General features: G+C 42.8%; 1 protein-coding gene across 7 annotated transcripts in view; it reads left to right on the top strand.

Annotated features, from left to right (window-relative positions):
* The window catches only part of LOC125446744 (AP-3 complex subunit beta-2), a 199,705-nt gene that overhangs the window by 109,629 nt on the left and 62,380 nt on the right, over positions 1–27,696 (top strand). For 4 of the 7 annotated variants that reach the window (XM_059640069.1, XM_059640071.1, XM_059640068.1 and 1 more), the window contains exons 13-17: positions 519–651; positions 1,763–1,884; positions 6,157–6,333; positions 8,163–8,349; positions 14,129–14,247. In XM_059640069.1, coding sequence (XP_059496052.1) covers positions 519–651; positions 1,763–1,884; positions 6,157–6,333; positions 8,163–8,349; positions 14,129–14,247 — 738 coding nt within the window. The remainder of the gene's footprint in view (positions 1–518; positions 652–1,762; positions 1,885–6,156; positions 6,334–8,162; positions 8,350–14,128; positions 14,248–27,696) is intronic. The other 3 variants (XM_059640072.1, XM_059640070.1, XM_059640067.1) reach the window with 1 other exon arrangement.

A 27,696-nucleotide genomic window follows, 5' to 3' on the forward strand; every position in this document is an offset into this window, starting at 1 on the left:
ATAGGACAACAAAAGCTCTGTAAGTAATATAGTTTTTAAGGAGTGTTTTAAAGGATGAGAAAAAAGGTGTAGAAGCTCGGGGAAAGAATTCCAGAACATAATGTCTAGACAGCTGAAGGTGCAAGAATGGGGAATATTGTAGCATCACCATAACCCACCTTCTTCTGCAGGTGCAGTTTCCCTAGAGGTCATTGTTGACTGTTGTGTTGGCTTATAGTTATGCTTGCAAAGGTACTGCAGTGGTTTGCTGTTATCTTCAGCAGATTGCTCACATGGTCGACCAGGAATCTGTCCTACTCTTACTGCTTGCCATTGGTGAGTTGGAAGCGTTTACAAATTGATGCTCAACCTGTTTGACTGTTTTCTGAATGTACCTTTCTTGGACATCAAGTCATGGAGTGAGACTTGAATTCAGAGATTTTGATTCAGAGGCTACCCATTGCACCACAAGATGTCCTCTTATTATTATGTAACTATTATTACTGTACTGCTATCCATCACTTTCTCTTTTCCTTCAGACATACATCAAGAGCCAGGACAAGGACTTTGTAGCTGCCACTATCCAGGCTATTGGCCGATGTGCTACCAACATTGATGAGGTCCGTGACACTTGCCTGAATGGATTGGTTCAGCTGCTATCCAATAGAGATGGTAAGGTCCAAGCAACAAGTAACTAACAGCATACACTGAGCAGCCGACAGCAAAATACCTAGTGTGTAAGTTTAAAATGCATGCCTTACGTATCAATGACAAAACACGAATCAAACACAGAACCTTTGACAGATTTATTCTACTTGCAATTGCATTCCCGTCTGTATTTCTCTATCTATTTAGACCCAAAGCCATCCCAATGATTCGCTGATCGAATCAAGCATCACGTTGTTTCTGTTGTTTGCAATGTCACAGATGGTTCTCAGTCAACCTGCACTTGCAAAACCTAACACAAATCATTTGCGGATAATAAAATGTGAGGCTGGATGAACACAGCAGGCCAAGCAGCATCTCAGGAGCACAAAAGCTGACGTTTCGGGCCTAGACCCTTCATCAGAGAGGGGGATGGGGGGAGGGAACTGGAATTTGGGCAGCAATTATTCAACAATCCTAAATATGTTAATAGTTGCATGAATAACCATGTTAAGATTGTTAGTGGAGCTTGTAATATGACTCATTTATATTTCCTAGAAGTGACAAACCTTCATAAGCAGGGACATGTTCCCTGCAAACAAAAGGAATATCTTCAAGCCTCATTCCTTGTTTGAATTATCCATGAGTTTGAGAAGCCTGTAGTTCTTAGTTGCTTTCTCCATAGCAATACTGGAGCCTAATTAAATTCAAATGGCCAACCAATTAGCATCTTTTTCCTCCTGTAGCATAGATTGTGATCATTTGAAATTTGGCATACTTGCATGTGACCTGATGAATGCAAGGCAGAAACCTTCAACAATTTGTCTATCTTTTCGGTATGATATATCATTATATATTCCACATTCTGCAATGTCACATGTGTTGCCTAAGTGTGAGATCTCTCAGTCCTGTCGTCCCAATTTGCAGTCCCTCTAATATTCCGTTGCTGTACCCCAGGACAGATCTGTGCAATGAGGGGCTGTATCATCCTGTTCTGTCCTCACTAGCACCATCCCCTCTCTGCCAGTCACATATGTCATGCTTGCAATATTTGTCTAGCTGTCCCATGGTACTGAAGGAAGAGGGGACTATTGACCAGAGTTCTGCTGTTTTAAACATGACTTCCATTGTATTGCAGAGTTGGTAGTTGCTGAGTCTGTGGTCGTCATTAAGAAGCTGCTGCAGATGCAACCGTCGCAACATAGTGACATCATCCGACACATGGCAAAACTCATTGACAGCATCATGGTTAGTGTGGTGGTAAGCTATGAGGATGCTGACCATTCTTTTGCTTTTTAAAACGTTATTCATTTGGGAATATAGGGCTTTGCTGGCTAAGACAGTGCTTACTATCAATCCCTAATTGCCCTTGAGAAGGTAGTGATGCTTTGTTGAGCTTCGATGTGGAGGGGCCAGTGTTGGACTGGGGTGGACAAGGTCAGAAATCACATGACACCAGATATTGTCCGACAGGCTTATTTGAAGACACAAGATTTCAGAGCGTATGATCTTCAGGATGTATTAAGCAAACCTAAGATGCTGTTAATCTTTAATCAGTTAGAAGGTTTTAATTGATTAATATTTATACGTAAATCCCCAAATTTCATTCATATCACTGCCTTGAGAGAACTGAAGATCTTATCACTGTAAAGAAGAGGTGACATTTTAGGTCAGACAATGCATGTTAGGTCTGAGGCCTAGTTTAGAATCTGTTTGCGTTTTGGTTTGGAGTCAGACTGATTTCTAAAGTAGGGATGTATAAAATGCCACATTGACTAATTGTCTATAAATTACATGCTTTTTAAACAAAATAGAATGTATCTGCAAATACAAATTCACCCAATAGATTTATGTGTGTGTGTGTGTGTGTGTGTGTGTGTCACACAATTCGCTAACACACACACACACACGCACACACACATACACACACATACACACACATACACACACACACACACACACACACACACACACACACACACACACACACACACAATATAAATCTATGGAGTGAGTTTACATTTAGGGAAAAATTCTATGTTGTTCAAAAAGCACACAATTTATAGACAGTCAGTCAATGTGCCATTTTATAAATTCCTACTTTAGAAATAAAACCAGTCTGACTCCAAACCAAAACACAAATAGATTCTAAAAAAAGATTTCACACTGAACATGCATTTTCTGAGCCGAATGGCCTGTTCCCACACTGTAGGGATTCTATGATTCTATGATCTTCTTTACATTGATAAAACCTTATATTCTCTCAGGACAGTGACTTGAATGAAATTCGGGGATTTACATATACATATTAATCAGTTAAAATCTTCTAACAGCAATTTAGGTTTGTTTAATACATCCTCATTAGTTGTGTCACTGTTTGGTCTTTACTTATAAATTCTGTACTCTGTGTGATTCTTTCTCATTTCACCTGACGAAAGGCTATGCTCTGAAAGCTTGTGTTTTTAAATAAATCTGTGGACAATCGCCTGGCGTTATGTGATTTCTGACCTTGTTGAGCTTCAGGGATTCATTTGGTGCAGGTACACACTCAAGGCTGTTAGGGAATAGGTTCCAGGATTTTGGCCAAGAAACACTGAAAAAATGGCAATATATTTCCAAGTCAATATTGTGAGTGGCTTAGCAAATAGTTTTCTGGTGGTGGTTTTTCCATATACCTGCTTCCTTCAACCTTCTGGACCATAGTCATTGTGTGTTTGGAAAGTGAATTTCTTAGACTGCTCTCCCTGAAATAATCTCCGCAACCTTAAATTCATAACCACATTTATCCTTCATTTCTGTATTTACAAACACTAACTCTCTTGTTGCTCGTTTGTGTGATAGATCTGCAATACTTAGCCTGGTTGACTTGCAAGTTGGTTCCAGAATCCTATCGACATTTATGCCCAAAAAGATCGTCCAAAAGAAACTCACAACTTCCATTCAGTAATGCTGGAATGTTTCTTGAAGATGTGCCTGAAATTTTACATCTTCCCCATGTCTTTAATGGGTGGGTGGAATGAAATTTGTTGTCAAGATACTTAAGCCATGCCTACATCACCTATCTATTGCCATTAGGGGATACTCTAGGCAGCCTACTCATGCAAACGCTTAAATGGACCCTTAAATGGCCATCTAAACACCTGTCATGCTCCAAACTATAACTGTTTAAACAGAATTCAATCCACACTTTGATGTGAGGGCTTTATTTAAGTCAACCACACTCCCTAAGACTCATCTCCATTGATTAGTATCTCTATATTTATACAATCATTTCAAACCAATTAACTCTCAATGTATTCACCACCTGTTCCCTCAATCCATTAGGTCTTGGGTATTTCTTACCATCATATTAGATGATGACAAGTTACCTTTCTTCCTTCGTAAATGAATCTATAACTTTTTAAAAAATGAACAAAACATAGAAAATGACATCAGATGATATTCTCATCTTTCTTATTGCACGTTACAGTTCCAAGTGACCTTTCTCCGGTAAAGTCTAACAGTTCGTTAGAAGCAGATTCTTTGTAAAACTATTAAATAGCTGATTGCTGCCATCCACCTATTTCAGTTTGGAGATCTCTCCATTTTCCACCCACTGTTTTAAAACTGCAAGATTGCTCTTTTATCATTCACACATTTCGTTGAGTGATTGGTGAAGCAATCAGTGTTGCCGCTGAATTTGTTGAAACATTTTCTTCATACATCTGCTTAAAAAAAACACACATCTGCTTAAAAAAAATGCCTCAAGAGCAAGAGCCTTCATCATTAAGGATCATTTTATCTTCCCACGCTAACGGGCAACATTTACTAAAGGAAATATTATAAATTTTCTTGCTCTTGAAAACCCATCTCAAGAAACATCACAAAAAACAACAAGTTTCATGTTCTTGCCATCTTCCAATGATGGAAATTTCAAAGCACAAAGCTTGATTTTTATTTTTTTCAATGTTCTGTTTGAGTGAATAATATCCTCCACCTTGGGATTTTTCCTACTAAACCCTAATATTCAAAACTGGCATCTGGCCTTGTTTGAGTGCCGAGCTATCAAAATTCTGGGAGTTGCCATTGACCAGATATTGAACTTAACTAGACATATATGAACAGTGGCTACAAGAGGCTTTCCTGAGGCTAGGAGTTCTTCAGTGAGTAACTCACCTTATGACAGCCCAAAGCCTGCCCACCATCTACAAGGCCCAAGTCAGGAGTGCGATGGAATACTGCCCACTTGTCTGGATGAATGCAGTTGTAACAACCGTCAACAAGCTTGACATCCATACTGTATGACTGTGACCATCCAGGACAATGTAGCTTGCTTGATTAGCACCACATCCTCAAATATTCATGCATTTTGTGCTTCTTTTGGAGAATGAAGAAACACTTCCTTTAAGCTAATCTCACTGCAGAAATGCAGTTTTAATGTCAATTGACATGTATTCCCAAGTACTTGCAGCTGCAAAGCCAAAACAAAGTCAAAACTGCCTCTCTTGCTATTTGTGAATCCACTCATATATCTTGATTCCCTAATTTTCCTTCAAAACTTGTGCCACTAACTTTGCTTTAGCCCTTTAAATCCCGTCAGGGAGCATCTTTTCGGTGTACGAGAGATAATGGGAACTGCAGATGCTGGAGATTCCAAGATAATAAAATGTGAGGCTGGATGAACACAGCAGGCCAAGCAGCATCTCAGGAGCACAAAAGCTGACGTTTCGGGCTCTGATGAAGGGTCCAGGCCCGAAACGTCAGCTTTTGTGCTCCTGAGATGCTGCTTGGCCTGCTGTGTTCATCCAGCCTCACATTTTATTATCTTTTCGGTGTACGTCCTGTTTTATCATGCAGCCACCACAAGGCACAGCAAGATTGCACAAATAGCAATGTGATAATGACCTGATAGCCAGCTGTTTTTCCTTCATAAAGTTGATTTAGGGTTACAGGATGGCCAGGGTGCTGGGTGTAATCTCCTTGCCGTTCTGAGGTAGTGCAATGGGATATTTTAGCATTTACTTAATGGGGCAGGTCGGGTTTTAGTTTAATACCACTCCAGAAAACAGGACTTCAAATTGTAGAGCATTCCTTCATCACTGAACTACAAGTTATCCTCAGGCCCTAGAGTGGGAATTGATTCCAGAACCCTGTGACTGAGAGGTGAGAGTGCTACCACTGTGTCATGGCTACCACAATAGTAAAGCTAAAAGAACAACCCATTTGGACACATTTTTCCTTTGATTCACTCACAGAACATGGGCTTTGCTGGCTGGCCAGCATCTAATGCCCATTTCTAGTTGCCCTCCAGAAGCTGATGGTGAGCTGTCCTTTTAAACTGCTGCAGCCTACATGCTGTAGGTTGACCCAAAATGCTTTTAGGGAGGGGATTATGACACAACTTTGTGGCCACCACATAATGAGGTAGAACGTGAACCTGAATCTTCTGGCACCTGGTGGTGCAACCACCACCTTTGTGTTGCACAACCTTTAGAACAACCTATTTGCTGACGCAAAGACAGATCACTGATTATTTGTCTCTTTTCTGGGTAGGTTCCAATGGCAAGAGCCAGTATCCTTTGGCTTATCGGTGAGTACTGTGAACATGTGCCTACGATCGCTCCCGATGTGCTTCGGAAAATGGCCAAGTCCTTCACCAATGAAGAAGACATTGTTAAGCTGCAAATCATTAACCTGGCTGCCAAACTGTACCTTACTAACTCCAAACAGGTGCTTGTCTATCCTGTTATACAATGGGTGAATATGGGACTATACGAAGGGAGGTGTTGATGCTAAATCTGCTCATGGATACTATTTATTTGTACTGTTCCATTTTTGCTGGCAATTGTGTTTCATTTTCAATTGAGGTCACCTATGTGAGTGTCAAATTCCTGATCCAGTTGGAAAATGGGCGAGGTTTATTGATTTAAATTAAAACTTCATTGTTGAGCAGCCTTTGGTGTCAAGAATACAATGACTGAACTGAATGAGATAGTAAGAACTGCAGATGCTGGAGTCGGAGATAACACAGTGTGGATCTGGAGGAACACAGCATGACAGGCAGCATCAGAGGACCGACTGGAAATGTCAACTCTCCTGCTCCTCTAATACTGCCTGACCTGCTGTGTTCCTCCAGCTCCATACTGAATTGAGTAGGGCTGCCTGGAAATTTGTAAAAATTTCAACTGGTCCAATTTGCCCCAATACAGAAAATTTTATGAATTGTCAAAACTGATGAGCAAGAAAAGACAATTTCAGTCAAGCTTTCTCCATGCGTCACAAGGGTCGGAGTATTCCAACTCAACACTTGCTTCATTCTCTTTCCCTCTTCAATGCCCACCTCCACCTCCAACATCTTATGGTATCTTTTGAGCTTCTAGAGCAAACAAGGGAAAACATAGTACCTGGTATAAAATTGCAATGTGACCCCTTCAAGAGTTCGAAACCATTCCAGAACTCAACAAGTTATCTATTAAGTTTATCCTATATGGTGTGATCTCTGCCTATATCAGGAAATAGTCCAGTTCCTTCTTTGAGAGATTTTTAACTTGGAGGGTTGAATAAACCAGATAATTTGAGTGCTGTACCTGTGTGCAAAGAGGCCAGCTTATTCGCTGAGGGTATCATACTGGTTGATCCAAGCATGTGTGGAGCCATCAGACAATAGAGTTATCCAACTGTCCTGATGCAGCTGTCCTTTGCTTTTAAATTCATCATCCTCCTGTGAGGTAATTGGATTTTTTTCACCAACATGAAGGAACTAGCCGTAAGCTTCTCCAACCCACACTCATAAAGCTTCTCCCCTTCCTGACAGAGGCATTACTCAGAGACTCCTGCGCTAGCCAAATCATAAGTGACCTGGGAACGTAATGTATTATTTCCTTCACTTGAATGGAGCCTAGTTGAGCTGAGTGTCTGCAACCCTAGTTTCTGCACAATATCAATCCATCCAATAGCAGTTTACGCCTTTTGATAAAGACCCATGTTGTTGATTCCACAATGTATGGGATGATTGCAAACCATCCCAGTGATCAAAACATTCTCGGGCAAGCTGCACACCTCCTGATTCTTCAGCACATCTTAATTCTTTCTGCATCATTTTTTTTTCGCAGGACGTGGGTATCATTGGCAAGCCCAGTGTTTATTGCCTATCCCTAATAGTAGGTTGAACTGATGAGCCATTTCAGAGGGCTTTTAAGAGTGAGCCATTTTATTGTGAGCATAGAATCTTTTGTGAGCCAGACTGGGTCAGGACAGCAGATTTTTTTCCCTCTAGGATATTAACAAACCAGATGTTTTCTCTACAATAATTGATGATAGTTTCATGGACAGCGTGACTAGTTTTCAATTCCAGAAATCAGCTGCCATGAAGGAATTTAAATCCATGACCCTGGCCTAGGCCTCTGGCTTACTGTTCCAGTGAAGTCTCCACCACATTGCCATTACTGTATTGCCCTGCTCTTAGGATTTTACAAAACATCTATCTGTTACTCTGATTATTTTTGTGTTGTATTTGATTGACATACTCTGAGGTGTTTTTACTTCTCCTTACCCTCCAGACCAAACTTCTGACTCAGTACGTTCTTAATCTGGCCAAGTATGACCAGAACTATGACATCCGGGATCGAGCCCGTTTCATCCGACAGCTCATCGTTCCAACAGAGAAGAGTGGAGTGTTGAGCAAGTACGCCAAGAAGCTGTTTCTGGCCCAGAAGCCTGCTCCAGTCCTCGAATCCTCCTTTAAAGGTGGGAAGTTATGATGTATAGGTTTTATGACGCAGTGGGGTCACAGTAGGAAGAATCTTCTTCTGGCGGTGAAGTTGGAGGCAGAAAAAGCATTTAATTAAGTGGAACGATGTCATACCCAAAACCCCGGAACTTTCCAGCCTCCACTAGAATCTGAGTAGGAATGTCCATGGTCAGACATCCTGCTGCCAGTTGAGGCCATGAAGTGGCCACTTAACCCCTCCTGACATTACCTGCCTATGATTAGGTCCCAAGCGCTGCCAGCCTCTGATTGGCACAGGGCTGGCCCCAGATCTCCACGTAGCAGGGAAGGATCAACAGGATTCTTCTCGATGACTTTGAGAACCCTGGCTTTAAGAGTGCTGGCATGCTGATAATTGATCAGTACACATTCATTGTTTTAATCAGAACAGAAATGGGATTCAGGATGCAAAATGAAGCCATTCAGCTGCTTGAGCCTATTCTGCCATTCAATTCAATTTTAACCTTATCTGCCACCTTACTAAACAAAGATCTGTGGATCTTAGACTTCAAATATTGTTGAACAAGTATTGTTGTTGAGGGAGGGAAGAGATTTCCATACTACCCTTTGAACAGACTCACTCCAATTTTCATGTTCTCTCCTCCACCATAGACTCTGAGCCATGATGTCACGGCCTGACCCAGAACCATAGAACTGTAGAACATAGAAGAAAGCCATTTGACCCTTCAAATCTGTATCTGTTCTTATTGAAAGGCAATTAAATTAGCCCCACTGACCTACACTTTCTTTTCCCTCCCTGACCTGTCTTTATTACATTTTGGAAAATTGTATTCCTAGGCGGAACCCCTCACAGTTCATGCTCAATTACTTACCTTTCTACCTTAATCCAGAAATGAAACATACAGAGTTTAACAAATGCCTCACTCAGGAGAAGGAGCTTAGTTAAAATGTTTTAAAATCTGTATGTTAATTCAATTAAATACTTCATAATTCAGCTCCTGATCACTAATTTAAGGTAATCAGTCAACTGTGTTTATAAAGCCCAAAACAAAGCTTCTATTAAATATGATTCTGGTGATTGAAACATGAAAACATTTGGTAAGTAATGCAATCAATGTGGATAATGTGCAAATTTGGGCTGACAAGTGGCAAGTAATATTCATGCCAAACCAGTACCATGGTTGAACATTTCCAACAATATAACATAGAACATAGGACGTTACAGCGCAGTACAGGCCCTTCGGCCCTCAATGTTGTGCCGGCCTGTTATACCGATCTCAAGCCCATCTAACCTACACTATTCCATGTACGTCCATATGCTTATACAATGATGACTTAAATGTACCTAAAGTTGGCAAATCTACTACCGTTGCAGGCAAAGCATTCTATTCCCTTACTACTGTCTGAGTAAAGAAGCCACTGCTGACATCTGCCCTATATCTTTCACCCCTCAATTTAAAGCTATGACCCCTCGTGCTCGCCGTCACCATCCTAGGAAAAAGGCTCTCCCTATCCACCCGATCTAACCCTCTGATTATTTCATATGTTTCAATTAAGTCACCTCTCAACCTTCTTCTCTCTAATGAAAACAGCCTCAAGTCCCTCAGCCTTTCCTCGTAAGACCTTCCCTCCATACCAGGCAACATCCTAGTAAATCTCCTCTGCACCCTTTCCAAAGCTTCCACAACCTTCTTATAATGCAGTGACCAGAACTGTATGCAATACTCCAAGTGCGGCTGCATCAGAGTTTTGTACAGTTGCAGCATAACCTCTTGGTTCTGGAACTCGATCCCTCTATGAATAAAAGCTAAAACACTGTATGCCTTCTTATCAGCCCTGTCAACCTGGGTGGCAACTTTCAAGGATCTGTGTACATAGACACAGAGATCTCTCTGCTCATCTACACTACCAAGAATCTTACCATTAGCCCTGTACTTTGCCTTCCGGTTACTCCTACCAAAGTGCATCACCTCACACTTGCCTGCATTAAACTCCATTTGCCACCTCTCAGCCCAGCTCTGCAGCTTATCTATGTCTGTCTGCAACCTACAGCATCCTTCATCACTATCCACAACTCCACCGACCTTAGTGTCGTCTGCAAATTTACTAACCCATCCTTCTACGCCCTCATCCGGGTCATTTATAAAAATGGCAAACAGCAGTAAACCCAACACCAACCCTTGCGGTACACCACTAGTAACTGGTCTCCAGGATGAACATTTCCCATCAACTACCACCCTCTGTCTTCTTTCAGCAAGCCAATTTCTGATCCAAACTGCTATATCTCCCACAATTCCATTCCTCTGCATTTTGTACAATAGCCTACTGTGGGGAACCTTATCGAACGCCTTGCTGAAACCCATATACATCACATCAACCAGTTTACTCTCATCTACCTGTTTGGTCACCTTCTCAAAGAACTCAATAAGGTTTGTGAGACACGACCTTCCCTTCACAAAACCATGCTGACTATCCCTAATCAATATATTCTTTTCTAGATGATTATAAATCCTATCCGTTATAAGCTTTTCCAACACTTTACCAACAACTGAGGTAGGGCTCACTGGTCTATAATTACCAGGGTTGTCTCTGCTCCCCTTCTTGAACAGGGGAACCACATTTGCTATCCTCCAGTCGTCTGGCACTATTCCTGTAGACAATGACGAGTTAAAGATCAATGCCAAAGGCTCGGCAATCTCCTCCCTGGCTTCCCAGAGGATCCGAGGATAAATCCGATCCAGCCCAGGGGAATTATCTATCTTCACCCTCTGTAGGATTTCTAATACCTCTTCCTTGTGAACCTCAACCCCACCTAGTCTAGTAGCCTGTATCTCAGTAGTCTCCTCGACAACATTGTCATTTTCTAGAGTGAATACTGTTGAAAAATATTCATTTAGTTCTTCCCCTATCTCCTCTGACTCCACACACAACTTCCCACTACTATCCTTGATTGGGCCTAATCTTACTTTTGTCATTCTTTTATTCCTTAAATACCTCTAGAAAGCCTTAGGGTTTATCCTGATCCTATCTGCCAACAACTTCTCATGTCTCCTCCTGGCTCTTCTGAGCTCTCTCTTTAGGTCTTTCCTGGCTACCTCGTAGCTCTCAAGTGCCCTAACTGAGCCTTCACATCTCATCCTAACATAATCCACCTTCTTCCTCTTGACCAGAGATTCCACCTCCTTCGTAAACCACGGCTCCCGCGCTTACAGCTTCCTCCCTGCCTGACAGGTACATACTTATCTAGGACACACAGGAGCTTTTCCTTGAATAAGCTCCACATTTCTAATGTGCCCATCCTCTGCAGTTTCCTTCCCCATCCTATGCTCCCTAAATCTTGCCTAATCTCATCATAATTGCCTTTCCCCCAGCTATAACTCTTGCCTAGTGGTATACACCTATCCCTTTCCATCACTAAAGTAAACATAACACAATTGTGATCGCTACCACCAAAGTGCTCACCAACTTCCAAATCTAACACCTGGCCGGGCTCATTACCCAATACCAAATCTAATGTGACTTCGCCCCTTGTTGGCCTATCTACATACTGTGTCAGGAAGCCCTCCTGCACACAATGGACAAAAACTGACCCATCTATAGTACTGGAACTATAGTGTTCCCAGTCAATATTTGGAAAGTTGAAGTCCCCCATGACAACTACCCTATCTGTCTCACTCCTATTGAGAATCATCTTTGCTATCCTTTCCTCTACATCTCTGGAACTATTCGGAGGCCGATAGAAAACTCCCAACAGGGTGACCTCTCCTTTCCTGTTTCTAACCTCAGTCCATACTACCTCAGTTGACGAGTCCCCAAACATCCTTTCTGCAACTGTAATACTGTCCTTGACCAACAGTACCACACCTCCGCCCCTTTTACCATCTTCTCTGTTCTTACTGAAACATCTAAATCCCGGAACCTGCAACAACCATTCCTGTCCTTGCTCTATCCATGTCTCCGAAATGGCCACAACATCGAAGTCCCAGGTACTAACCCATGCTGCAAGTTCATCCATCTTATTCCAGACGCTTCTGGCGTTGAAGTCGACACACTTCAAACCAACTTCTTGCTTGCCGGTGCCATCTTGCTTCCCTGAAACTTTATTTCGGACCTCCCTACTCTCAACCTTTTCTGTACTCGAACTACGATTTTGGTTCCCATCCCCCTGCTTAATTAGTTTAAACCCACCCGAATAGCCTTAGCAAATTTCCCCCCCAGGATATCGGTACCCTTCTGGTTCAGGTGAAGACCATCTTGCTTGTAGAGGTCCCACCTACCCCAGAAAGAGCCCCAATTATCCAAGAATCCAAAACCCTCCCTTCTGCACCATCCCTGTAGCCACGTGTTCAACTCCTCTCTCTCCCTATTCCTCACCTCACTAGCACGTGGCACGGGCAACAAACCAGAGACAACAACTCTGTTCGTTCTAGCTCTCAGCTTCCATTCTAGCTTCTGGAATTTCTGCCTTAACTCCCCATCTCTCTTCCTACCTATGTCGTTGCTGCCAATGTGGACCACGATTTGGGGCTGCTCCCCCTCCCCCTTAAGGATCCCAAAAACACGATCAGAGACATCATGCACCCTGGCACCTGGGAGGCAACACACCAACCATGAGTCTCTCTCGTCCCCACAGAACCTCCTATCTGTCCCCCTAACTATGGAGTCCCCATTGATTACTGCTCTGCTCTTCTTCCCCCTTCCCTTCTGAGCAGCAGGGACAGACTGTGTGCCAGAGACCTGTGCCCCCCTACCTTCCCCTGGTAAGTCCCCCCCGGCAACAGTATCCGTAACTGTATACTTATTGTTGAGGGGAGTGGCCGCAGGGGATCCCTGCACTGCCTACCGGTTCCCTTTCCGTCCCCTGACCATAGAGAATCTGATCATCTCCCTTGATATTCAATAGTATTACCATCATTGACTCTCCTACTGTCAACATTCTGGGGATTACCACTGACCAAAGCTGAACTGGACTAGCCATATAAATACTGAGCAGATCAAAGGCTGGGAATCATGTGGTGAATAACTTGTCTCCTGTCCCTTCAATGCCTGTCCACAGTATACAAGGCACAAGTCAGGAGTGTGATGAAATCTCTCCACTTGGTGCAGCTTCTACAACACTCAAGAAATTCAACACCAACAAAGATAAAACAGCTCACTTGATTCATATCCTGGCCTCCATCTTTAAATTTCACTTTCATCACCACTAATGCACAGCAGCAGCAGTGTTTATCAACTGCAACATCTACTGCAGCAACTCACGCAGGGTCCTCCAACAACACCTCCAAAAATCATGACTTGTATCATCTAAATGGACAAGAGCGGCAGATGATTAGGTACACTAACACTTGCAAGTTCCCCTCCAAGCCACACACCATCTTGAATTGGAACTATGTCACCATTCAACTATGTCATCGCTAACACTGTGTTAAAATTCTGGTATTTCTTTCCTAATACTACTGTGGCTGTCCCTAGATCACATGATTCCAGCAGTTCAAGAAGGCAGCTCACCACCACCTTCCCAAGGGCAATTAGAGATTGGCAGTAATGTGAACATTCCATGACTGAAACATGTCACTCTGTTCAGTAATGGTTCAGATTTTTAACAATGTGCGCGGTACATAGTTAAAAAACATTTTAATCATCAGATCATTTGAATTAAGTGGTCGTGAGTTATGTTGAGTAGTTTAGCTTGTTTTTTCTCTGTCGAGAAGGTCAGGATTAAATGTGAGTTGGGCTCTTAGGGTGTCAGGCAGTTCAGAGACAGTTTTATAATTTTGTGATTTGCCTTTCTCACAGATCGGGATCATTTTCAGCTCGGCTCATTGTCCCACCTGCTGAACAGCAAAGCTGGAGGCTACCAGGAGCTCCCTGATTGGCCTGAGTCTGCCCCTGACCCCTCTGTCCGCAATGTGGAGGTAATGGACAAGGCTCAGCAAAATATAGGACAACTATCCATACAAATATCCCCTTGCATTTATACAGCACTTCTAATGCAGTAAAACAAGGTGGTTCACAACAGAATCACTAAACAGAACCATCTTCAGCTGCTCCATCAATTACCTCCCTTCCATCCTAAAGTCAGAACTAGGGACATTCGTTAATGATTGCACAAAGTTCAGCTCCATTCACAACTCCTGAGATTCTAAAGCAACCTATGTCCAAATGCAGTAAGACCTGGACAACATCCAGGCTTGTGCCAAAAAGTGGCAAGTAAATTCACACAAACAAATACCAAGCAATGACTGACTCCAATAAGAGGTAATTTAACCATTGCCCCTTGACATTTAATGCATTATTATCATTGAATCCCCTGCTGTAAATATCCTAGGTTCACGAAGGCAGATCACTATCACCTTTCAAGGGCAACTGTGGACAGGTAATAAATACTGGCAGTGATGAATATGTCCCATGAATGAATTTTTAAAGAACTGCCACCAAGTTGCAAAACAGGAGATTCTGGCAAGTGACCAACGTGGAATCTTCTATGGGAACAGAGAAATGGAAGGGTTTTACAGGGAATTCCTAAGATTGTGGCCCAGGCAACAGCAGGTGCAGCCACCAGTGGTGGACCAATTAAAATCAAGGATGCTCTAAAAGCCAGCATTAGACGAATCCAGATTTCACAAAGGACTTTGAGGCTGAAGCAACAGAGATAGAAATGAGACCATGGATAGATATGAAAATAGGGATGAGAATTTTAAAATCATGACATTACTTGACAAGGAGCCAGTGTTGGTCAGTGAGCATAGGGATGATTGGTGAATGGGGTTCAGTGAGGTTTTTAATTATCTCAAATATATACAGAATGAGCAATGAGGCAACCGGAGCAGGGAATGTCAAGCCCTTGTGAGGAGTGCGAGCCCAGAGCAGTTAGAGGCATATAGACTATGTTGTTGAACTGTTAACTGTGATACTTTGTTTTTCTAATTTTCAGTAAGAAGGACTGTAATATTTAACTTTTTAAACTTTGTTTTCTCTATGTTTCCGCTTTTTACCAAGATTCTGTACCTAGGTATCTTTGTAACAAAAAAGGTGCCATAAGTGGCAATTTGTAAACTTTTCACTGTACTTGTGACTACATGTAACAATAAACCTAATTCAGTGAGAGATTGACCAGGAGTGGATTGGAAAATACAAGTCTAGAGGTAATGAAGGCCTGGATGAAGGTTTCAGCAGCCAGTGAGCTGAGGTAGGGGTGCACAAGGGCATCGTCAAAGGTGATTAATGTCTTTATCAAATCAGCCATGTGTCATGCAGTACATACACGTTGGCTGTGTCTGATTTAAAGAAGTATTTGTAAGCACTAAGGAGTAGTGAAAGTATTGAACATGGCATATTTCTGCCTCATATTTTAACTCCAACTATTGTCTGGGGAGAAAATGGGAGGTGAGACTGTTGGAGATTGTTTTCATCAGGTCGTAGCAGATGGAGAGAGTTGGTTAACTATTACCTCTGATCAGGAGTCCAGAACAAAGTTAGAATTCTAGAATTAGAGCCAGGGCATTCAGGGATGTTGTCAGGAAATGGTTCTTTACACAAAGGGTTAGTGTAAAATCGGACATTTCTTGCTCCAATAAGAGGTTGAGGGGATCAATTGAAAATCTCAAAACTGAGATTGACAACTTTTTGTCTGGTTTTTTAAGAGTAATGTAACCAATGCAGGCAAATAGAATTAAGCAAATTGAGAGCTTTTGAGTAAAGCATTGAGGTTCATTTCTGGAAGGAGAGAATTGAAAAACAGAAATGTTATATTTGAGATAATGGGAACTGCAGATGCTGGAGATTCCAAGATAATAAAATGTGAGGCTGGATGAACACAGCAGGCCAAGCAGCATCTCAGGAGCACAAAAGCTGACGTTTCGGGCCTAGACCCTTCATCAGAGAGGGGGATGGGGGGAGGGAACTGGAATAAATAGGGAGAGAGGGGGAGGCGGACCGAAGATGGAGAGTAAAGAAGATAGGTGGAGAGGGTGTAGGTGGGGAGGTAGGGAGGGGATAGGTCAGTCCAGGGAAGACGGACAGGTCAAGGAGGTGGGATGAGGTTAGTAGGTAGCTGGGGGTGCGGCTTGGGGTGGGAGGAAGGGATGGGTGAGAGGAAGAACCGGTTAGGTAGGCAGAGACAGGTTGGACTGGTTTTGGGATGCAGTGGGTGGGGGGGGAAGAGCTGGGCTGGTTGTGTGGTGCAGTGGGGGGAGGGGATGAACTGGGCTGGTTTAGGGATGCAGTGGGGGAAGGGGAGATTTTGAAACTGGTGAAGTCCACATTGATACCATATGGCTGCAGGGTTCCCAGGCGGAATATGAGTTGCTGTTCCTGCAACCTTCGGGTGGCATCATTGTGGCAGTGCAGGAGGCCCATGATGGACATGTCATCAAGAGAATGGGAGGGGGAGTGGAAATGGTTTGCGACTGGGAGGTGCAGTTGTTTGTTGCGAACTGAGCGGAGGTGTTCTGCAAAGCGGTCCCCTGATCTCATCTTGGTTAGATAAAATTTTGGAAAAAGGGAACAGTTTTAAATTCTTTATTAAGTGATGTATTCAACAGACTGGAAGAGATGCAAAAAATAGTCAGAATGCTGATACAGGAACTAAGAGAGAATATATTAATGAAATGAGCTCAGTGAAACAGTGAGTGGGGTTAAATGTTCTTTTTCAGGTTGGCAATCTGTGATAGTGGGGCTCAACAGGGATCAGTGCTGGGAATGCAACTGTTTACAATATGACTTGGAAGAATATTAATGACTTGGAAGATAGAATTAAATGTACTATAGCCAGATTTGGAGATGACACTAAAATAGGAGGAAAGGCAGATTTGAGAGGGATACAAACGGTTTACAGGGAGACATTGATAGGTTAAGTAAATGGGAAAAAGTAAATCAAACAAAATCAGGGAAAATGCTTTTCGAAGGGAGAACAAGAAAACAGAATATTAGTTAAATGAGCCAAACTGCAGAAAGCTGTATCACAAAAGTACTTGGGGGTGCTTGTGTATGGAATACAGAAAGCTAGCATATGGTTGCAGCAGATAATCAGGAAGGCTAGTGGAATGTTGGCCCTTATTTCAATGAAGTTGGAGTATAAGAATAGGGAAGCCTTACTGCCACTGTACAAGGTGCTGGTGAGATGACATCCAGACTACTGTGAGCAGTTTTGGTCCCCTTAACAAAAGATATCATTTCGTTGGAGGCAGTTAAGAGAAGGATCACTGGGATGATCCCTGGAATGGAGAGATTATTTTATGAGCAAAAGTTAAACAGATTGGGACTTTATTCTGCAATTTAAAAGAATAAAAGATCTCTTTGAGGCATAGGATTCTTATGAAGCTTGACAGGGTAAATGTTGAGAGGATGTTTCCCCTCATCAGAGAGTCTAGAACCAGAGGGTATAGTCTCTAAGGTTTTGAAGTAGACTTGTTGCTCAGGTTGTGGATGATGAAATTGGTTGGCTTGCCGAGCTGGTTTGTTGTTCCACAAACGTTTCATTACCGTGCTGAGTAACATCATCAGTGTAGACTCCGATGAAGTGTCAGTGTGTTTTCCTGCCTGACTTTTAAAGTCTGGAGTCCATTGAGTGGGATTGCCTCATTTCCAGTTTTCCTTTGTAGTGGAGTGTATATGAGATCGAGTTCTGTGTGTTTATTAATGGCTTTCTTCATGGAGTGCCAGGCTACTAGGAATTCCCATGCCTGTCTCTGCTTAGCTTGTCCCAGGGTTTTGGTGTTGCCCCAGTCGAATTGGTGATTCTCCTTATCCATGTGGATTGAGATGAGTGAACATTCTTGTCTTTTTGTAGCCAGTTGGTGTTCGTATACCCTTGTTGTTAGTTTCCTTCCCGTTTATCCCATATAGCATTTCTCACAGTCTCTGCAGGGGATCTTGTAGATGACATTGGTCCTGTCCATGGCAGGGAGTGGGTCTTTAGTTCGGGTGAGCAGTTGTCATAGGGTTGATGTGTGCTAGTGTGCCATTGTGATGCCCAGCGGACGTAGGAGTCTTGTGGTTAGTTCCAATGTGTTCCTGATGTAGGGTAGTATGATGAGTACGTCGGGGCATGTAGTATCTTCCTGATGTTGTTTGTGTAGTCTTCTGACCCAGTTTTTTGGATATCCATTATCCTTGAAAAGCTGGAAGAGGTATTCTTCTTTCTCTTGGCATAGTTCTGTTGCTGCAGTGTGTTGTTGCCCGTTTAAATAGTGTTCGCGAGCAGCTTCATTTGCGCATGCTGAGATGGTTACAGCTGACGTTCCGTACCTGGTACCTGTGTGTGGCTTTTCTGTGTACTTCCATTAGGAGTTCCCTATTTGTCTTGCGCTCTACTATGACATCCAGGAACGGGAGCTGTTTGTTCTTCTCCTCCTCTCTGGTGAATTTTATTCCAGTGAGGGTGTTGTTTATAAGTTTGTAAGAGAACAAGGGAGGCAATGGCCTAGTGGTATTATCACCGAACTATTAACCTGGAGAGCCAGATAGTGTTGTGGGGACCCAGGCTTGAATCCCACAATGGCAGATGGTGGAATTTGAATTCAATAAAATATCTGGATTTAAGAATCTAATATGACTGTGAATCCAATTGTCAATTGTCAGAAAAATCCATCTGGTTCACTTATGTCCTTTAGGGAAGGAAACTGCCATGCTTACCTAGTCTGGGCTATGTGTGACTCTAGACCCAGCAATGTGGTTGACTCTTAACTGCCCTCTGGGCAATGAGGGATGGGCGTAAATGCTGCCTGGCCAGCGATGCCCTCATCCCATGAATGAATAAAGAAAAATAAATAAATAAAGGCGAACCAATTTGCGAAGGGAAGCATTTTCTACTTTTGGTGGGGTATGAATCTTGGAATGCCTTGCCACAGAGAGCTGTGGGGACAGAGTCTTTATGAATATTTAAGGCTGAGATAGATAGATTTTTGATCAGTAGGGAAATCAAGGGTCATGGGAAAAGGCCGGAAAATGTACATAACAAATATCGGATCAGCCACAATCCTATTGAATAATGGAACAGACTTGAAGAGCCGAATGACCTACTCCTGTTCCTATTTCTTATCGTATTATTATGATCTTTTAATGCTGCTTTACTGATAGGGACCTGGTTTCCTCAATGTTTTGGCCTTTTCTCTGGTTTATTCTAACGACAAAGATATCATTTTTAATTTACAAAATGTCCTTCATGCTTCATTTTAATTAAAATCATCTCCTTCACAATCACATTAATGCACGTGTTCTATTATTGAAACGATGGTGATCTCTTCCCATTAGTCTCTGCGTGGAGAAGTGTAACAGGTCTGATTTTAGTCAGAATAAAAAATGAAAGAACTGTGGATGCTGTAAATCAGGAACAAAAACAAAGTTGCTGGAAAAGCTCAGTAGGTCTGGCAGCATCTGTGAAGGAAAAAACAGAGTTAACTTTCAGATCCGGTGACCTGAGGAAGGGTGACTAGACCCAAAATGTTAACTCTGTTTCTAACTTCAGAGGTGCTGCCAAACCTGCTGAGCTTTTCCAACAACTTTGCTTTTGTTCCTGATTTTAATCAGACTCGTCCTCAGTCAGTTAACAGTGTCCCCAGACCTGATAGTTTATCCCGTCCAGTGCTCTATAGTATTTTAATTGTTTAAGTTGTGAATGGTGCCCTCTGAATGTGTGCTGTGGCTTTGATAGCATGCTTGCCTCTGAATCATGAGGATGTGGATGCATATCCCACTTGAGCATAAGAATCAAAACTGACACTCCATTACAGCACTGAGGAAGTGCTGCACAGTTGGAAGTCAATCTTTTGGTTGAGACATTACATTGAGGGCCTGTCTGCCCTCAAAGATGAATGCTAGAGATTTTTAAAAAGTCATTCACAAGATTTGGGGATCTCTGGTGAGACCAGCATTTGTTGCACGTCAATAATTTCGTATGTGAAGGTGATGGTGACCTACCTTCTTGAACTGCTGCAGTTGTTCTGCGGGTACAGCCGTTGTACTTTCATAGGGCAGGATTCCAGGATATTGACCCAGTAACCTATGGTAGTATTTTGAATAAGAGCCTGGGGAGCTCTGCCTGGTGTCTTGGCCAATGTGCAACCAACCTACTTGAGAAAAGAACACATTATCTCATCATTGTTACACACTGTGGGAGCTTGCTGTGCTCAAATTGGCTGCTGTATTTCCTGCATTAGAAATGTGACTACCCTTCAAAAAGTATTTCAATAGCTGTAAAGTGCTTTGAGATGTATAGTTGCCATGAAAAATGCTAAATGAATGCAAGTTTTTTTTATTCTTTATTTTAGTTTTAAGTTGATCAACAGATATCAAAACACAAGGCCTTTTTCTGACTTCTCTACGATATTGGAAAAATTCCACTGTCTCAACTTCAAGTACTCAGAATAATAGACTAAATCCTAAAAAGCCATATTCTATAAACCCTACAGTGTGGGAGCAGGCCATTCGGTCCACCAAGTTCATATTGACCCTCCAACTGGCATTCCACCCAGCCCCACTTCCTACCCTATAACCCTGCATTTCCCATGGCTAACAGAAGTAGCCTGTACATTCCTGGACACTATGTACAATTTAGCATGGCCAATCCACCTAACGTGCACATCTTTGGACTGTAGGAGGAATCCGGATCACCCAGACAAAACCCATGCAGACACAGGGAGAACATACAAACTCCATCAAACTAAATGGCTCCATCCTCTATCTGATAAAATTTGCTTTATCCACCCTGATCAGTGGTATCATAAAAATAGAAGCATTGAACCAAGTCAAACCCCAGCAATTAGATCTGAAGACTTTAATGAGAATTGGGTAACTGTGGGCCTGAATGTTTTAAAGTAATGCTGTTAATTAGTAACCCTAATCCGTATCCTAGACAATTCTTAGTCCTTTTAGAACTAAACACAAATGATTGATTCCTCAACAATCACAGAATATTTAGGAGGCTAATTGATGATGGAGTAGGTTTGATGGGTCAAATAGTGAAGTCTTAAAGGCTCCAGGCTAAAAAGATTAGGAATACAGATTAGTAATTAGCCCAGAAAAAGGGAGAACATAGGTTAGTAATCACAACACTGGCCAAAGGACAGTCAAAAGGAAGTGGGTGGGAATGGGGAGTAATTGCAGTGCTGTCGCTCTGCAGTTTGTTGGATTCTAGTTGTCTGATCGGGAGTGTCCTCTACAATACTGCCTGCAGGAGGAAGCAACCATGGAGGTGGAGATGCGAATCGGATTGCTGGGAGACTGGAAAGAGGTGTGGGTGTGTTGTTTGCCGTGCTGTGTGTTTTTATATCAAGGGATCAGTGATTATTCATTTACTCGGGTATTCACAGAAAGTGCTGCTTGATATAACAGTCCTGTGTCGCAGTTAGTGGCATCCCCATCTCTGGACTCAGAGTTTCAGGTTTAAGCCCCATCTCAGAACTTACAAACAAAGGAAGATGGCCCAGATTGATTATCAATTCATAAATCTTTCTGATATGGCAGGTGGAAAGAGCATGAATGTTTCCTGGTTAGCCAGAACTACATGATAGCTGCAGTGCATCAACCTCCTTATGTTAAAAGACTGCACTGGCAGGTTCTTGCTGTGAGCAAGCCTCATTCTTGTTCAGAGGGATGACAACACACAACCCATCCATTGCCACATCAAACTACCAGTCAGCAAAATCTAGTTATAATCATTTTTTAACCTCAGGCTTATCACTTGGCAATATCTGTTGCATTAAATGGACATATCGATTGAGATCACCTAAATATTGAGTCCATTGGACCATGTTAACTACAGTGTTAGTCATCATATTAGGCAGTACTTCTGCTCTAAAGCAAAGTGCTTTGGCCCATCTCCTAAATTGCTAAATCCTGTGCAATTTAGCTACATAAATCCTGCTGACCACACCAAAATAAAGCATTATGGTCGTTTCTGGCTTGTTTCATATGTTACACTGGCATCAGCATTGACTAATTGTTGTTATTGCCAACTCTTCTTATGAGAAACCATGTTAGATGTGAATGCACATTTGCTCCCAACTTCAGCTTCTTCTGCTCTATCACAATTACTACAAGAACTAACCAAGCTGGTCAGAGAAGAATTCTAAAGTTAAAAAAACTGCAGATGCTGGAATCCAACATAGATAAACAGGAGGCTGGAAGAACACAGCAAGCCAGGCAACATCTGGGGGAAAGGAGAAGTCAACATTTTGTGTATTATCTTTCAGAGGAGTACCTGAAACATTGACTTCTCCCTTCCCCCAGATGCTGCCTAGCTTGCTGTGTTCTCCCAGCCTCCTGTTTATCTACCTTGGATTCCAGCATTTGCAGTTTTTTTGTCTCTAATTAGAATTCTTCTCTGACCAGCTTGGTTAGTCCTTGGGTAATTGAGGGAAAATGGTCTGTTATCTGTTATTTCTTTCTGCTTTGATATCATCTGTTAAGGTTGGGTAAGAAGAGGCTTTGAAACTGAGAGTGGCCATTTGACAAAGAGCATTGATTGGAACATAGAACTGTACAGCACAGGAACAGCCCCTTCGGCCCACAATGTTGTGCCAATCATGATGCCAAATTAAATTAATCCCTTCTGCCTGCCCTTAAACCATAGTTCTTCACTCTTTTCATATTCACGTGCTTGTGTAAAAGTCCCTTAAATGCCCCAACATATTTTTTTCCAGCACCCCCTGATAGCGTTTCAGTCTCTGACCATTTTCAGTGTAAACTTAAATCTTGTTCAAAAAAGCTACGTAGTTTGTGCTTATGATAGTTTATGCTGTGTTCATGAGAACTGTGTTGGTTGTATCTTGTATCTCAAATGAATTGTGAGTGTTCAGGATGAGAGTTCTGGCTTATTACATCATGCAGGTTGTCTATGGTATGATTGGGCCAGCCTCTGGACTGCCTCAAGAACCCTCCAGTGGCCAGAAATTCACTTCTTGAAATCCACTGCTCTGCCTCACTGACATGATGCCCATTTGGTTTCCTGGTACAGCGAATATCTTATGTTTATTCATGTAAATGCTTTGGGACTACATTCAGCTGTAGATTCCATGCCAAGCAGTGAGATAGAGACCAAGACAGGCAGCTTTTCTTTGTGGAGGGAGTTTATAGATTTCGTCAGTCTTGGGATTCTCATCTCACGCTCAATGTCACACTCACAGCCACTCCTTACTTCAATATGGATAGTTCCCAGTCAACCTGTTACAGATCTCTGGAGCAAGTCAGACTTGAATCCAGTTTCCTGGCTTAGAGGTAGGGACACTACCATTGCATCACAAGGCGGCCATAACCTATTCTTCTGTGCTCAAATATAATTAATATCCACCACCTGCTTCTCTTGGTTCCTACACTGTATACACGTTACTGGGTGAGCTGCATGCAGTTCCAACACTGTATACACGTTACTGGGTGAGCTGCGTGCAGTTCCTACACTTTGTCAAATATAGTGACAAATATGACCCAACCACTTTTTTCCATGTTGGTTAACGGAAGTCTTAATGAAGAAGTTATCATAGAGTCTGTACAGTGTGGAAAGCGGCCATTTGGCCCAACAAGTACACCAACTCTCCAAAGAGCATCCCACCCAGACTCACCCTGTCCTATCCCTGTAATCCTCTATTTTCCGTGGCTAATCCACCTAATTTACATATCCTGAGACACCTAACCTGCACATCTTTGGAGTGTGGGAGGAAATCAGAGCAGACATAGGGAGCATAGCCAAACTCCACACAGACTGTTGCCTGAACTGTTCCCTGGTACTATGAGGCAGCAGTGCTAACCACTAAGCCACTTCACTAACTTTTCTGTTCTCTAGATGAACGATATTAGAATTTTTAAAATCTTTGGTTTCATTGATTAATAATTGGTAAATAAACTGTGAATGGTTGGAAATTAGCACTGATGTACCTGCATCTACCGCTTTCCCTGGCAGTTCATTCCACATATGAACCACTCAAAGGAAATTTAGGGGAGATTTGATACAGCTGAACAATATCATGACAGGTTGAGACAAGGTAAACAAGGACAGTTACCAATTGCCTGTGAATATTGCTTGTCAAATGCTCTTATCGATAGCACAATTTATTTTATTAATATTCAGACTCCCATATTAACAAACTCATTAAACAAAATCGACTTCAGGCAGATTCAACATGTTGTGATTGGTTGGCTCGTTGAGCTACTTCGTTGTTGATCTGCTACCCTGCTGGGTAACATCGTCAGTGCAGCCTCCGATGAAACGCTGTTGTATTTTCCCGCCTGGATTTTAAACTCTGGAGCCTGTGAGCTGGATTACCTCATTTCCGGTTTTCCTTCACAAATGGAGAGTGTATGGGGTCAAGTTCTATGTGTTTGTTGATGGCAATGCATTCAATTCCCCAACCATTCTCTGAATAGAACATAGTGTTCCTGTACCCTTGTTGTTATTTTCTTTCCTGTTTGTCGATGTGGTGTTTGCCAGACTTTGACGTCACTGCCCTACTCACATCAATGGACATACCATTAGCAAGGGAAACAATGACAGCACTACTAGAATAAGAACAAAATCCCAGTGAAACCGTCTCCACAGACAACATACTGAAGCTACTGGACCTATGCCTCACTCCCCACTTCACTTTCACCGGCCAAACATATGAACAGATCAACGGGACACCCATGGAATCACCTATCTCTGGACTAATAGCCAAGGCGGTGATGCAAAGACTGGAAAGTATGGCCATTCCACTAATCCAACAAAAACTATAGATACACTACGTGGACAACACCTTTGTCATTATTAAACGGACCAAACGAGAGGAGACACACAAACTCATAAACAATACCCTCACTGGAATCAAGTTCACCAGAGAGGAGGAGAAGAACAAACAGCTCCCATACCTGGATGTCATGGTAGAGTGCAAGACAAATGGGGAATTCTAAACAAAAGTACACAGAAAAGTCACACTCATTGAACAAGTACTGAACTTCAACAGTAACCATCATAACACATACAAACAAAGCTGCATGAGAATATTACTTAAACAGGCAACAACACTCTGCAGCAACACAGAACTACGCTGAGAAGAAGAAGAATATCACTTCCAGGTATTCAAGGACAATGGATATCCAAAAGATTGGGTCAGAAGATGCCTATTACACGAACAATACCCAGAAAGATACTACACGCCCCAACACACTCATCACACTACCTTACATCAGGAACACATCAGAACAAACCACAACACTCCTACAACCATTGGGCATCAGAGTAGCACACATCAACCCTATGACAACTGCTCAACCGAACCAAAGACCCACTACCCACTATGGACAGGACCAATTCATCTGCAAGATTCCCTGCAGAGATTGTGACAAACCCTACATTCGACAAACAGGAAGGAAATTAACAACAAGGGTACACGAACACCAATTGGCTACAGAAAGACACGACCAACGCTCCCTCATCTCTATCCTCGTGGATAAGGAGAACCACCAATTCGATTGGGACAACACCAAAACCCTGGGAAAAACAAAGTAGAGACAGGCACGGGAGTACCTAGAAGTCTGGTACTCCACAAAGAAAGCCATCAACAGACACATAGAATTCGACCCCATATACACTCCATTGCGAAGGAAAACCGCAAGTGAGGTAACCCAGCTCAACAGGCTACAGAGTTTAGAAACTAGGCAGGAAAATACAACGGCACTTCATCAGAGGCTGCACTGTTGATGTTACCCATCACGGTAATGAAAGGTCTGCAGAACAGCAATGAACTAGCTTGGTGAACCAACCAACCACAACATCCACAACCTGAGCTACAAATCTACTCTAAAACCTTAGAGATTCAACATGGAAATCAGAACACATACTTGATGGATTCAGCTTTCTGTTTGCTGCAAACAATCTGTATGTAGCAAATGGCCAAAAAGCAGCTCACTTTTTGTCTCTCACACACACACACACACACACACACACAACCTCTCGGATCACTAACAGAGCATTCTGGAAGCACAAATTTGCACTGCAGTACATACTGACAATGAGTATTGGGAGGCTGCAGCAAGAGCACTTTGAGTACAGACAGAAGCACCAACTCATGGATTAGTCCAGTTTACATGTCAAGGCTGTTCGTTTGCTCTCCTAGTACTTGCTCATTTAGCAGCTGCTGGAATGCCTTGTCTTGCCATGCAGTGCCAATTAGTGCAGTGGCACAATAAGCAGTTTTCTCTCTACAATTCCTGCCAGTCCTGCTGAGTTTCCCTTGCAACTTCTGTTTTTGCCTGTTTCTGATGATTTACCTTGCTGGTCAGCTGTTTTCAGTCAAGGGGGAGCATAACTCGCAATGTGTCATGTAAATTTCACATCTGCTCCATGTTGCATCAGCTTAAGCAGCAAACACACTATGTTAAGCAAGCAGCCATTTCTCAAAGTCTTAGGGGAGTAGTTGTCACTGCTGTCCATGGAGGTACCCATCAGCCTGGGATTCTGGCATAATAAGATGTTAACTAAGTTTTTGGATGACATGCGGATTGGTCAAGTGGCTGATAGTGAGGTCTTTGGTTACAAAAGGATATAAACGATTGGTCAGATGGATAGATCAATTGCAGATGAAATTTAACCCTGATAAGTATGCGGTGGTGCACTTTGAACAAAGTAACAAGATAAGGGAATACTCAATGAATGGCAAGAGGATTATGAAGCTCAGAGGAACAGAGGGATCTTGGGGTGTTTGTTCACAATTTGCTGAAGGTGGCAGGGCAGACTAAAAGGATAGTTAAGAAGATATTCAAGACACTTGCCTTAATCAGAGATAATGGGAACTGCAGATGCTGGAAATTCCAAGATAATAAAATGTGAGGCTGGATGAACACAGCAGGCCAAGCAGCATCTCAGGAGCACAAAAGCTGACGTTTCGGGCCTAGACCCTTCATCAGAGAGGGGGATGGGGGGAGGGAACTGGAATAAATAGGGAGAGAGGGGGAGGCGGACCGAAGATGGAGAGTAAAGAAGATAGGTGGAGAGGGTGTAGGTGGGGAGGTAGGGAGGGGATAGGTCAGTCCAGGGAAGACGGACAGGTCAAAGAGGTGGGATGAGGTTAGTAGGTAGCTGGGGGTGCGGCTTGGGGTGGGAGGAAGGGATGGGTGAGAGGAAGAACCGGTTAGGGAGGCAGAGACAGGTTGGACTGGTTTTGGGATGCAGTGGGTGGGGGGGAAGAGCTGGGCTGGTTGTGTGGTGCAGTGGGGGGAGGGGATGAACTGGGCTGGTTTAGGGATGCAGTAGGGGAAGGGGAGATTTTGAAACTGGTGAAGTCCACATTGATACCATATGGCTGCAGGGTTCCCAGGCGGAATATGAGTTGCTGTTCCTGCAACCTTCGGGTGGCATCATTGTGGCAGTGCAGGAGGCCCATGATGGACATGTC

This window comes from Stegostoma tigrinum, chromosome 36 (assembly GCF_030684315.1).
Source record: "Stegostoma tigrinum isolate sSteTig4 chromosome 36, sSteTig4.hap1, whole genome shotgun sequence".
NCBI classification, from domain to species: domain Eukaryota; kingdom Metazoa; phylum Chordata; class Chondrichthyes; order Orectolobiformes; family Stegostomatidae; genus Stegostoma; species Stegostoma tigrinum.